The sequence below is a fragment of the Capsella rubella genome, unplaced genomic scaffold (assembly GCF_000375325.1).
Source record: "Capsella rubella cultivar Monte Gargano unplaced genomic scaffold, Caprub1_0 scaffold_3, whole genome shotgun sequence".
Lineage (NCBI taxonomy): Eukaryota > Viridiplantae > Streptophyta > Magnoliopsida > Brassicales > Brassicaceae > Capsella > Capsella rubella.
In genome coordinates, this window is record NW_006238921.1 from 9,726,304 (window position 1) to 9,738,081 (window position 11,778).

Below are 11,778 nucleotides of genomic sequence, written 5' to 3' on the forward strand. Positions count from 1 at the left end.
TTATAAATTAATAATTAGGTAAAAATTTCAAAATATATGTATATATAGACACTTTAGTTTTTGTTAGATTTTATTTTAAATTTTTTTTGAAAAAACTTTCCAAATTAGGAAAATCTCTATATAAATTAATAATAATTAATTTATCGATAAATTAAAACCTCTATAAATTAATAGATTTTCATGGTCCCAATATTATTAATTTATAGAGGTTTGACTGTAGCTCCCAAATGTTTTGGTGATTGTCAATTTGACATTACTAGATTTTTATAATTAAAATTAATAACGAATTTTAAGAGATATATATATATATATATATATATTATATGAAATTTCTAAATGAAATTTCTAGATACTTCAAACCAAAAAAAATCTCTTTCTAAATGAATTAATTTCTCTTTTTTCAAAAAAAAAAATTGGAAATTATTTTTTTATAAGTTATAATAAATTTTAATTTTAATTTAATTTTAAATAAATGTAACCCGTCCATCGGACGGGTACTAAACTAGTATATATATATATAATTTCCTAAAATTTTGTGTGTCAAATGAAGAGATAAATACTTTCCGACTAGGCATGTCAATTAGGGCTAAAGCCTGCGGGCTAGTCCGGCCCGGCCCTAAAAAACATCGGGCTCGAACTTAAATATATATGAAAATTGGGCTTGTTCGGCTAAGCCCATTCGGGCTAAAGGGTTTTCTGGGCTTAACCCGGTCGGGTTCGGACTGGCCCGAAAAGCCTTTAAATAAATATATTTTTATTTTTGTAAATATTGTAGTTTGAATAGAAGATTTGATTAATGAATTAATTTTTCATATTTACTTACTAGCCTTACTTAATACTTTTAAAATCATTATCTATCATATTTTCTATTATTTATATCTGTCAAAACTGAACAAAGCTAAAATTATATATAGATATTGACTCTATCATCTACTTTAAAGTATTTTAGTTCAATGTTTTATTGGGCTGAAGTGTAAATAATTTATTTAGTTTTCATTTTTTTCTCTTAAATTAAGTTAGTTTTAATGAATATTGATATGTTATTTAAATTTTGATACATTATTTTTATAGTATACTTTTAAATATATTTTTTAAAGTTGATTTTTTATCGTTAACTAAAGCCCAAAAAAGACCGAAAAGCCCTGTAGCCCTGTTAGGACTGGACCGGACTTTGAAATATAGACCCGAATATTTTTCGGGCCGAGCTCAAATATATGAAGGCTTTACGGGTTTTGGGCCGGGCCGGGCCGGGATAGCCCGATTGACATGCCTAATTATGACTAGGAAAATTAATTTCTGTAAGGAAAAAAAATCAATGCATTTTTAAACTCAACAAACTTCAAATACTATAATTAAGCATAAAACAAATGATAATAGCATCATTTTTTTTTTGGTAGAAATGATAATTGCATCATTAACAACAAAATAAGATACTTATCCAAGAATTGGCAAAAATGGGTTGCATGAGTATGTGATCTTTGTCCAACTACTTTTTTATAGCCATCTTTTGAGGGTAAAAATAGGCCACAAGAGTCACTTTCAAAGGCATAAGATTGTCCACACAAAACTTGGCTTAGAGTTATTGCAATTGTGTGCAAACACTTCTGTTTCTTGACAAAGTCACAAAACTATAGGTAAGAGACTAAGAAGAGTATAGGTTGGTTCAAAACCATGACAATACCTAACTCATCTTCATTCTTCCAAATTACATATTTTGTGTCTTCTTTAAAATAATAAGTCAAGCCAAGAAAAAAAGTTTCATCTCATCATCACCAAGCATCAACAAGAATTTGACAAAATTGGTGAATATAAATTCAGTGAGGAACACCCTTTTTTTTTTGGAAGTCCAAGAGTAAGTCATATGAATATTTTTATAAATCAACCTTTTTTTTCAATAGAGTGTCTTCTAATAAATCTTATTTTTTTGTTTAAATTAAAATATAATTTTCTAATCAGTAATTCTTTAGAAGTATATATTAATTAATAACAAAAATCGTAAATATATATACATTTTTATATATAATTGTATAAATACATATAAACATAATAAAATTATGATAAAATTTCACACAATCACAAAGAACTGATTTAAAATATGTATGATAACACTCTTATACAACAATTGATGTCGCAAAATAGACTGTAAATTGTTTTTTTCAATTGTAAATAATTTGAAAAAAAATTAGACTGTAAATTGTTATAGTAATATTTTTGATTTTTTCTTTTTAACTATAGATTAGTAGTAGATTATATTTTTATTAAATTATTCGCGCAAAGGCTTTAGTCCGTCTTTGTGCTATGTCATCAGAAGAAACGATTTGTTCTTATTTCTGAACATTAGAGATTTAGGACCTTTGATTGATTAAAGGAAGAAGAAGAAGAAGACGACTTGGGCGATCAAAACAGTCTCTCTCTTGATCTGGTACGTTTACATCTGCAATCTCCTCATCTTCTAAACTTTCTCCACTTAAGAGTTTTAAGCATCGAGCAAATTTATTCTGAATGAGGTTTCATTGATCTGTTTGGAGAATGATCTTTCTGGGTTTGTAGCAAATTGTTTCCAGGAACCTATCTCGATTTCCTTTTATTCCTTGTTGCAAAAATGTCGAGTCTTTTGTATTTCTAATGTTGAGGAAAAAGCTGCACACAAAGTGTTCGTTAAAATGCCACAACGAAACTTTATTAACGTTCTAGATTTGATTATAATTTTTTTACATCTAGTATTGCGTATGGATTTACCGATCAGTGTTATCTTGTTACCTAAGTTGGATTAGTTCTTGAAAATTTGTGGTTCTTTAGTTTGAACATGCCACTCAATTCTTGTAGCATAGTTCAGCTTCAGTGGTGATATCTGAAGTTTTTTTTGCTGAGGTCATTATAAGAGAGAGGTGTGTTCTTGTGAGAACGCGTCTGTTAAAATAAAAAGAGAGACTTTAAGTTTTTCGCCCAAATGAGCATATATCTGTTGCAACTTTCTTTTTCTGATTAAACAAAAGATGCAAATATGCCCATTGAAAAGTTAGTTTCTGCTTGATACTTGTGTTGGAGTTGGGCTAATGGTTCCATTGTTTTCATTGATTCCAATTTGGCTAAACTGTGTTTTACTATCCTTTGACAGAGAGAGAGAAGATCCCTGTTTCTGGTTGTGATGTCTCGGCAGAGTCAGTTATTTACATTGCTTAAGAGAAGGTTTCATACACCGTCTCATGATGCCCCAACAGAAACCTTAAGAAAGAAGTTAGCTGATTTGCAAAAAAGTAAGAAGCGAAGGAATCCAACAAAGAACCAGTTTCTAGTTGAAGTTCCTGAGTCAAGATCGTATTTGGACACAGCAACGATGCCTATGTTCCTCGCCGTTGTTGGAATTGCATTGTTTGCAAAGGTGTTAATGATGGTAAGCTTTCTTATATCTATTGAGTGCGTCTTCCTTGTTCATGACTTAGCAGCTGTTAAGTAGATGTGGCTTCATATTTGAGCTGCTACACTGCTTTATAATTTCTTTGTGCAATTGAGCGATTAGATAAGGATAAATCCAGAGGAAATTGCTGTTTCTCATTATTGGTTTATTGTTAGATCGATGATTCGAAATCGCAAGAAATGATTGAACGCAAGATAAAGAATGCACCACCGGGGCAAGGCACAGTACGAATGATCGAACGTGAGGAGTGGGATGAGTTTAGAGAAGTAAGACCAAGAACACCTTTTGAGTCCAAGCTTGCTCGCCCAAATGCACAAATAAGAACTGGAGAACCAGTGCGCAAGGTAAAACAAAAGCCTCTATCCACTCTATCAAACCTTACTGTACTTTGCCATATCATTCAATGATCATACTTCTTGCTTGTTTCCTTTATTCATTAGGATGACTTAAAGAACTGGACCATAGACGTGCTAACAGATGCACTTGCACGAACCGAAGAAAGTGTTCGTCGTGGTTCCAGTTAGATTTTCTTGAGTTCTCTTCTATTCAATGGGAGTTTCCTGGTTAATACATAGATATCTTGATGATGTTAGTAGTCAATGAGAGTTTCCTTAGTTAATAATCACAAAACTGGAAACAACTCTTCTTTTGTAACGCTATTTTACAACGATCGGAAAAATTAAACTACAGAGTAAATCACGATCGCGTTTTGGTAAAGAGACGTTTCTAGTTGCTTCTGATTTGAAAAATCTGCGTTTTCACACATTATTCAATTGGAGAATCTTTAGAACTCAGACGAAGCAGCTTCTCCGGAATTTTAGGTGAACGTGGCAAGAAAAGGCCAAAAGAGAAAGCATCCACGTGTCCTTCCATTTACCGAATGCCACGTGTCCATCACAGTACCGACGAATCATTCCTTAACCATGGCTGCCTGAAAAAAGACAGAGTCCACAAGCTTCGGATTGTTCAGAAGTTTTCAAACAGCGTAAAGGTTTGAACTTTTGCTTTTTTTTTTTGAGAATACGATTCGAAGAACTCATCAAGAAGCTTCCTTTCACTGATCTCTCGATCCATTCTTAGGTAACCCACAATTCCAAAAAACGTTTTTTTTCTTTCGATTCCTTAGCTTTGGATTATGCTCTGATCCGCTGATTTTGCTTTTGCTTAATCGATCATCGGATCTGTTGTTGTAGTTTTCGCTAGTATGGAAGATTCTGGGGTGAATCCAATAGGTTCACCGTCTAAAAGCAGTGGATTTGGAGTTTATGGGATCATTGGAGGTGGAATTGTGGCTTTACTTGTACCTGTATTGCTCTCAGTGGTGTTGAATGGAAGCAAAAAGGGGAAAAAGAGAGGTGTTCCGATCAAAGTAGGTGGCGAGGAAGGTTACACGATGCGTCATGCTCGTGCTTCTGATTTGGTTGATGTTCCTTGGGAAGGAGCTACAACTATGCCTGCTTTGTTTGAGCAGGCTTGTAAGAAGCATTCGAGTAATCGGTTACTTGGGACTAGAGAGTTTATTGATAAGGAGTTTGTTACGGCTAGTGATGGGAGGAAGTTTGAGAAGTTTCATTTAGGAGAGTATAAGTGGCAAAGTTATAAGGAGGTCTTTGATCGTGTTTGTAACTTTGCATCGGGTTTAGTTAATGTTGGACATAATGTTGATACTCGTGTTGCTATCTTTTCTGATACTCGAGCAGAGTGGTTTATCGCGTTTCAGGTTCGTTCACCAGCTAATGGTTGCAGTTTGTTGTGTGGGTTTTGCTTGAATTTGTTTGATGAAATTGGTTTTGGTGTTGCTATATTTTTCAGGGATGTTTCAGGCAGAGTGTAACCGTTGTTACTATTTATGCTTCTTTAGGAGAAGAAGCTTTGATTTACTCACTCAATGAGGTTGGTAGGGGATGTTTTGGATGTGTATGTTTTTTTATTACTAAACTTTGTTGTTGGATCTCTAAATCTTGGTATCTGTATTGTTGACAGACTCAAGTATCCACCTTAATATGTGACTCAAAACAACTTAAAAAGTTGTCTTCGATACAATCAAGCTTGAAAACTGTGAAGAATATTATTTACATTGAAGAAGATGGAGTAGATGTTGCTTCTAGTGACTTCGATAGTATGGGTGGCATAACTGTTTCGTCGATCTCTGAAGTTGAGAAACTGGGGCAGAAGAACCCTGTTCAACCGATCTTACCTTCGAAGAATGGAGTCGCTGTTATAATGTTTACCAGTGGTAGTACTGGTCTACCAAAGGTGTGTGTTGTACTGTTACTTCTCTCTTAGTTATGTGGTTTGTTTCAAGTGCCATCTAGTTTTGTTTACCTGAATTCTTGAATGGCATACTAATGATTTGGGAAACCATATTTATTTTCTTCTAGCAAATATATCTCTGCAATTTGTTCTAACCTTATACTGTGCCCATCCACTCAGGGAGTTATGATTACCCATGGCAATCTTGTCGCAACTGCTGCAGGTGTTATGAAGGTGATTCCAAAGCTGGATAAGAATGACACATATATTGCATACTTACCTTTGGCTCATGTGTTTGAACTGGAAGCTGAGGTATGTTACTGTGTTCTTTCTCTCTCTCTTTTGACATACACTACCTTATTGTCTTACACTTTCTTACCAAATCATGGTTTCTTTTTCAGATTGTGGTCTTTACCTCAGGTTGTGCCATCGGTTATGGCTCAGCAATGACTTTAACTGACACTTCTAATAAAATTAAGAAAGGAACCAAAGGAGATGTTACAGTTCTAAAGCCAACTATTATGACTGCTGTTCCTGCTATTCTTGATCGTGTTCGAGAAGGAGTTCTGAAAAAGGTACCATCTTAGTGACAATAATGTTGTGTGTACTTTTTGGAGTTACTTACTAGATCAGTTATATTTGTGTACTTAATAATCTAGGTTGAGGAAAAGGGAGGGATGGCGAAGACCCTTTTTGACTTTTCATACAAGCGTCGGTTAGCAGCTGTGGATGGAAGCTGGTTTGGTGCCTGGGGTTTGGAGAAAATGATTTGGGAAACTCTAGTCTTTAAGAAAATACGCGCTGTACTTGGAGGACACATCCGGTTTATGCTCTGTGGAGGGGCTCCTCTATCACCTGATTCACAACGCTTCATCAATATCTGCATGGGGTAAGAAAATCCCCTGTGGTCTCACTTTTTACATTTTCATACGAGTCTTGTCCCATGTTAGGTTAGGAAAATGCCATTGAAATCGTTTGGATTGTGTTCACATCAATACTGACGTTGGTATGCTTGAACTTGAATCCGCTGATTCTTGTATGCTGACACTCATGTAGTTTGTGCTTGTCTGTATTCTTCATGCAACTTCACAATGCTGGGGCTTAGATTTTTTCCTGTTATTAATGCATTTTTTCTGTTAGAGCGCCCATCGGTCAAGGATATGGATTGACTGAAACGTGTGCTGGAGCTACGTTTTCTGAGTGGGACGACCCTGCAGTTGGCCGTGTAGGGCCTCCACTTCCATGCGGCTATGTTAAGGTTTGCAAACAATCTTTAATCAATACAATACGTTGACAATGTGTAGATCTTTGTAATCATGAGTAACAAAATTTCATCTTACAGCTCGTTTCTTGGGAAGAAGGTGGCTACAGAATTTCAGACAAACCAATGCCTCGAGGGGAGATTGTGGTAGGTGGTAACAGTGTAACAGCAGGTTACTTCAACAATCAAGAAAAAACTGATGAGGTTTACAAGGTAAAGCACAGTGTTGCATATTCCGGGAGTTTAGTTATTGGCTTGTTATATAGATTTCTGATGGTCATCATGACAAATTCAGGTTGATGAGAAGGGCACAAGATGGTTTTACACCGGAGATATTGGGAGATTCCACCCTGATGGATGTCTTGAAGTTATTGACAGAAAGAAAGATATTGTTAAGCTTCAACATGGGGAATACGTATCTCTCGGAAAGGTTTACCCATAAAACTTAAATTATTCGAATGAGGATGGTATGATATTATCCCCTAATGCTTTTTCATTTCATTGTCTGAATCAAAATTCACAGGTGGAGGCAGCTTTAGGTTCGAGCAATTACGTTGATAACATCATGGTACACGCAGACCCAATGAACAGCTACTGTGTAGCTCTTGTCGTTACATCACAAGGAGCATTAGAGAAATGGGCAGAAGAAGCCGGAGTTAAGCACAGTGACTTCGCTGAGCTATGCGAGAACAGTGAAGCAGTCAAGGAGGTTCAACAATCTCTTACCAAGGTTTGTATTTCACTAGCTGTATCAAGTTTCTCATACTTACACCAGAGTAACAAATGTATTTACAAACTGTTATCATTTCAGGCCGGAAAAGCCGCAAAACTCGAAAAGTTTGAACTTCCAGCAAAGATCAAGTTGCTGTCAGAGCCGTGGACACCAGAGTCAGGATTAGTCACAGCTGCTCTCAAGATAAAAAGGGAGCAAATAAAGGCCAAATTCAAAGATGAACTCAGCAAGTTGTATGCCTAAAAACTTTTCTTTGACTTTGTGATAAACTCCATATATTTTCAGTTTGGCTTTCCACTTTTCCTTATATCTACATTAATAAATATGGAGTTTTTCTCTTCTTGTCAATGAAATATTAGTATGAATACATTTTCCATCAGTAATGGTGGATTAGAAGAGAGTAAATCACTGTGGTACTGAATCCAAAGATATGCAAGGAGCTGAAGTAAATTTTTTCTGATAGAATAGAATCATATCATTAAAACAATGAATAAACTTCTCTATATAGTACAACAGAAATCCTCCGTATGATCTAGAATTAGTTTCCCTCTGTGAGCTATCATGTTCACTAACCGTATCATCAGCATTCATGCATCAGAAATTTGACTGTCTCTGAGAAACCTTCCTCGGCTTTTGGACAATCCGTGACAAGCGTCTTGTCATCGAGTGAAACCGTGCATGTTGTTATTGATTTGGTTCAGATGATGTAGAATCTTTGGGAGCTGTTGTCTCTGACAATGCTGGTCGTAGGAGAATATACAAAGAAGGTCCCAAGAATGGCACCACTGATACCGGTAAAAGCCAACTGCCTTTATCAAACCTGAAAAAGAAGCACTGTGTTCATACATATGGAAAGGGTTCTAAGTAAACGCTGTATATAGCTTTATTTAGAACTCACCATTTTCGGCTGGTCATGTCATTGTAAACCCAAAACGGAGCAAATGCAGAAAGTAAACAGAAATCAAGACTCGTAACATGAATCTGCAGTTTAGAAGGCAAGTTCTTTTACGTCAAATCTCAACAAAAAGATTGATTTGCATATCCGGAAAAAACAAGCTTATCGAACTTACGAATTTGCTCTCTCGAAAATACTGATAGAACTCTGTCCAATCACCGGCATTACCAACTACTGAATAAAGGATTATACCTAATCCTGCAACAAGAGTTACCTGATGCATAACCATGTCAACTCCAAGTACTGATAACCAAAAAGGCCAGACATGAATCAAGATTACCAAAGAAGGAGAGATCTTTTTACCCCAGCAGTTATTTTTGATTCAAGAACATTCAAAGGCCATTGTCTTAGTTCAGTCTCTGAAACAGGAGGAGAAGGAGGATTCCACAGGGCAAAATAAGGTAACAAAGCGTATACACCACCGAAAAACGAAAGCGCAACAAAAGGCCACGCCGGGGTTTTACTGTCCAACAAAGGCATCTATCAGTTAGCTACACAATATGAAATGGATTCACTTGAACAAACTCTAATATGGTATTCATAGAATCACAAAAACTCATAACTGTCTTTCAATTTTGGTCAGAAGAAGCCATAAAAATGATACCTTCGACCAGTGGGAAGCAAGAGCATGCCATATACCAAAGGCCACAAACCCATTATATACCATAACCCAACAAGTATCTGATTCATCCTAAAACCATCATCACTCTTCAAATTCAATAGCTTTTTCAAAAAGTACAAGTCTTGCGTCTGCAAAACACAAAAAAAAACCCAAAATTTGAACAATCTGAGAGCTCAATGTGAAGTTTTCACCATAAAGGCCTTAGCTTGGTTTGCGTACCGGTGTCTGATCAGGAGCGAGATTGAAGCAATAGTACAAAAGCGCACCCCAAAGCGCAAAAAGCAAAATTGAGCTAGACCAGTCTCGTCCTTCATCTTGAACTTGAGATTTCTCTGGTTCTGGGTTGTTTAAAGAGCTTTTGCAGAGATGGAAGAATGTGTCTTTCCTCTCGTATTTGGGGAGAAGGGAGATTCTATAGGATTTTGGAAATGGTGAAGAAGATTTTGATTGTAGAAGAAGAAGGTTAAGGTTTGGGGATTGGGTTAAGGTGTGAGGCCGTGTGGAAGAGGGTTTCAGAGGAGGAAGACGAGTGAAGTTGCAGGAGATGAGGCTAATGCTTTCCAACATTTTTTTAGACAAAAATGATGGATTTATGATGATCACTCATAGAGTCATCATAGTCATAGGTGTGTGTATTTATATAAATTTTTGTGTAAAATTTTTATATATTGATTAAAAATATATTGTTAAAAAATTACATTACATGATTTACATCTATCTAAATTAGGGGTTTTATTGAACATCAGAATTTAATTGAATACAGTATGAAAAAAAAAAAAATCAAATGCTGATGTTATTTTAATTGATTGATTTTTTTTTTGTTTTAATAAAATTAATTTTATTCAATATGGTTTTGATAATAATATCATTTGGGGGAAAAAGTTAAAATCATTAGGAACCAATACCTAGATTTTATGCCCTAATTTGGGTAGAATTAGTTGTAAATTACTGTTTCATTTAATTCTTCTAATTTACCTTAAAGATTTATTTAAATTTAATGTAGTTGAATTTAATATTTATATATAAGCATTCGGTTTACTAGTCGTAAAGTATGTAGACCTCGAACGGTAATTCTTTTTGGGTGCAATTGCGATTTGAGTGTAGAAACGAAATGATTAGGGAACAATTCAATATATATATGTGTGTGTGTGTTTAGATAGCATAATTGGAATTTCATAGGATAAACAAATCGATGTATGCAAAACATCTTATACTCCTTCCGTTTCAAATTAAGTGTCATTCTAAACTTCATGTTTTGTTTTAAAATATGTGTCGGTTTGCATGTTCAATGCAAATGTTTTTGATAATATTTCCAGATTTATCTTTATTATTTAATGTATTGTCCAATGAAAAATTTTGTATGATAAATTAATATGGGATAAAATATAATATTTAATGGCTTTCTTAAGAAATGTGAAAAAAACATAGAGTGACACTTAAATTGAAAAGGAGTATTAAACTTAGTCATGTCGGTCCCGGACACGAGCCCATTAATTTGGGTTTGGGACACTGTATTTAATTGTTATATGGCACTATTTTTATACTCTCTAAGTGTTTTTTTTTTTTTTTTTTTTTTTTTTTTTTGCTTATAATTCAGTAGAGATCAAACTTATCTCCATTAATCTGCAGAAATATTAACAAATCATGCTTTCTGGAGTTCGAGCCCCATACCTATTGGTATATTATTAAACCCTTGATCAACATCATTGGACCAAGGGAGCTTCTATACTATCTATGTTCTTTAATAGATGATTTTTTTTTACTATTGCATACTAATTAAGACATTGTTTACTTTTCTTATATTTTAAACAAAAAATTATTTAATATCTACCTAAACAATATTCAACCAATAAAAATAACGTGTATAATATAAATTGTTTAAACAAACAAAAAGCTGATTAAATTTACATAGATTTTTTAGAAAGCAATATATTTTATAGAAAAAAACAAGCCTATAAAATCAACTATTAAAGACCAGAGGGAGTATACAAATAATTTTGTCAAGTTTCACGAAGACTTGAATATCATAATTCTCAGTTTATAACTTTTGAAAATAATTTTATCAAAATTAAATCTAACAAATTATCTATGTTTCGAACACAACATTTTAGCAAAATAAAGATCCTTCAATGATATTGCAACTTTCTAACATTGTCGAATCTGAATATGGACGAACACTTGACTTGACCATATTCAAGTGTTCCGCTTTCATACAAGCAACCTATCAATGATCTCCAAAGGGGAATCAAAATTATTGACTGCACAAGTTTTCTGCAATTCAAATGTTTTGAAATACTAAACTATCATCGATAAAAACAGTCCGCTCTCGAGTTTATAACTTGTGAATATTAGTTTATTGAGAAGGATTGTATACTTCCCTGGAGCCACTAAATGATCAAAGTTTTCATATTATCAGTTAAAATGAATTAAACTGTTCGAGTAGTATTTCTCGTTGTTTTTTTCTAAAAGATCTCGTCAAAAGTATAATCAATTATCTTGTCATATAACATGATTGATATTTTGTTCCACGCCAAAA

At 34.3% G+C, this 11,778-nt stretch overlaps 3 protein-coding genes across 3 annotated transcripts; 2 read left to right on the plus strand and 1 right to left on the minus strand.

The window, feature by feature from the left end:
• The first annotated feature begins 2,239 nt into the window (after positions 1 to 2,239).
• LOC17892974 lies at positions 2,240 to 4,135 on the plus strand. Its single transcript, XM_006298940.2, has 4 exons — positions 2,240 to 2,422; positions 3,119 to 3,394; positions 3,574 to 3,762; positions 3,859 to 4,135. The coding sequence occupies exons 2-4, from the start codon at positions 3,149 to 3,151 to the stop codon at positions 3,940 to 3,942; spliced, it is 519 nt and encodes a 172-aa protein (XP_006299002.1). The 5' UTR covers positions 2,240 to 2,422; positions 3,119 to 3,148; the 3' UTR covers positions 3,943 to 4,135.
• A 211-nt stretch (positions 4,136 to 4,346) lies between these two features.
• On the plus strand, positions 4,347 to 8,005 carry LOC17892847 (long chain acyl-CoA synthetase 8). Its single transcript, XM_023785340.1, has 12 exons — positions 4,347 to 4,498; positions 4,612 to 5,138; positions 5,231 to 5,311; positions 5,402 to 5,674; positions 5,852 to 5,983; positions 6,073 to 6,246; positions 6,331 to 6,560; positions 6,812 to 6,929; positions 7,014 to 7,145; positions 7,228 to 7,362; positions 7,456 to 7,662; positions 7,744 to 8,005. The coding sequence occupies exons 2-12, from the start codon at positions 4,623 to 4,625 to the stop codon at positions 7,906 to 7,908; spliced, it is 2,163 nt and encodes a 720-aa protein (XP_023641108.1). The 5' UTR covers positions 4,347 to 4,498; positions 4,612 to 4,622; the 3' UTR covers positions 7,909 to 8,005.
• Positions 8,006 to 8,102: 97 nt separating this feature from the next.
• Positions 8,103 to 9,843, minus strand: LOC17892094. The gene is made up of 6 exons (XM_023785341.1): positions 9,462 to 9,843; positions 9,225 to 9,370; positions 8,924 to 9,083; positions 8,736 to 8,834; positions 8,564 to 8,646; positions 8,103 to 8,485 (listed from the first exon to the last, which is right to left on the minus strand). The coding sequence occupies exons 1-6, from the start codon at positions 9,807 to 9,809 to the stop codon at positions 8,350 to 8,352; spliced, it is 972 nt and encodes a 323-aa protein (XP_023641109.1). The 5' UTR covers positions 9,810 to 9,843; the 3' UTR covers positions 8,103 to 8,349.
• Between the last annotated feature and the right edge of the window lie 1,935 nt (positions 9,844 to 11,778).

Coding starts and splice junctions, on each gene's coding strand:
- LOC17892974 (XM_006298940.2), top strand. CDS start 3,149: ATGTCTCGGCAGAGTCAGTTATTTACATTGCTTAAGAGAAGGTTTCAT. Junction 3,395..3,573: donor TTGCAAAGGTGTTAATGATG/GTAAGCTTTCTT, acceptor GTTTATTGTTAG/ATCGATGATTCGAAATCGCA. Junction 3,763..3,858: donor CTGGAGAACCAGTGCGCAAG/GTAAAACAAAAG, acceptor TTTATTCATTAG/GATGACTTAAAGAACTGGAC.
- LOC17892847 (XM_023785340.1), top strand. CDS start 4,623: ATGGAAGATTCTGGGGTGAATCCAATAGGTTCACCGTCTAAAAGCAGT. Junction 5,312..5,401: donor TGATTTACTCACTCAATGAG/GTTGGTAGGGGA, acceptor TATTGTTGACAG/ACTCAAGTATCCACCTTAAT. Junction 7,363..7,455: donor AATACGTATCTCTCGGAAAG/GTTTACCCATAA, acceptor CAAAATTCACAG/GTGGAGGCAGCTTTAGGTTC.
- LOC17892094 (XM_023785341.1), bottom strand. CDS start 9,809: ATGTTGGAAAGCATTAGCCTCATCTCCTGCAACTTCACTCGTCTTCCT. Junction 9,084..9,224: donor TTGCTTCCCACTGGTCGAAG/GTATCATTTTTA, acceptor TTTGTTGGACAG/TAAAACCCCGGCGTGGCCTT. Junction 8,647..8,735: donor ATTTTCGAGAGAGCAAATTC/GTAAGTTCGATA, acceptor TCTAAACTGCAG/ATTCATGTTACGAGTCTTGA.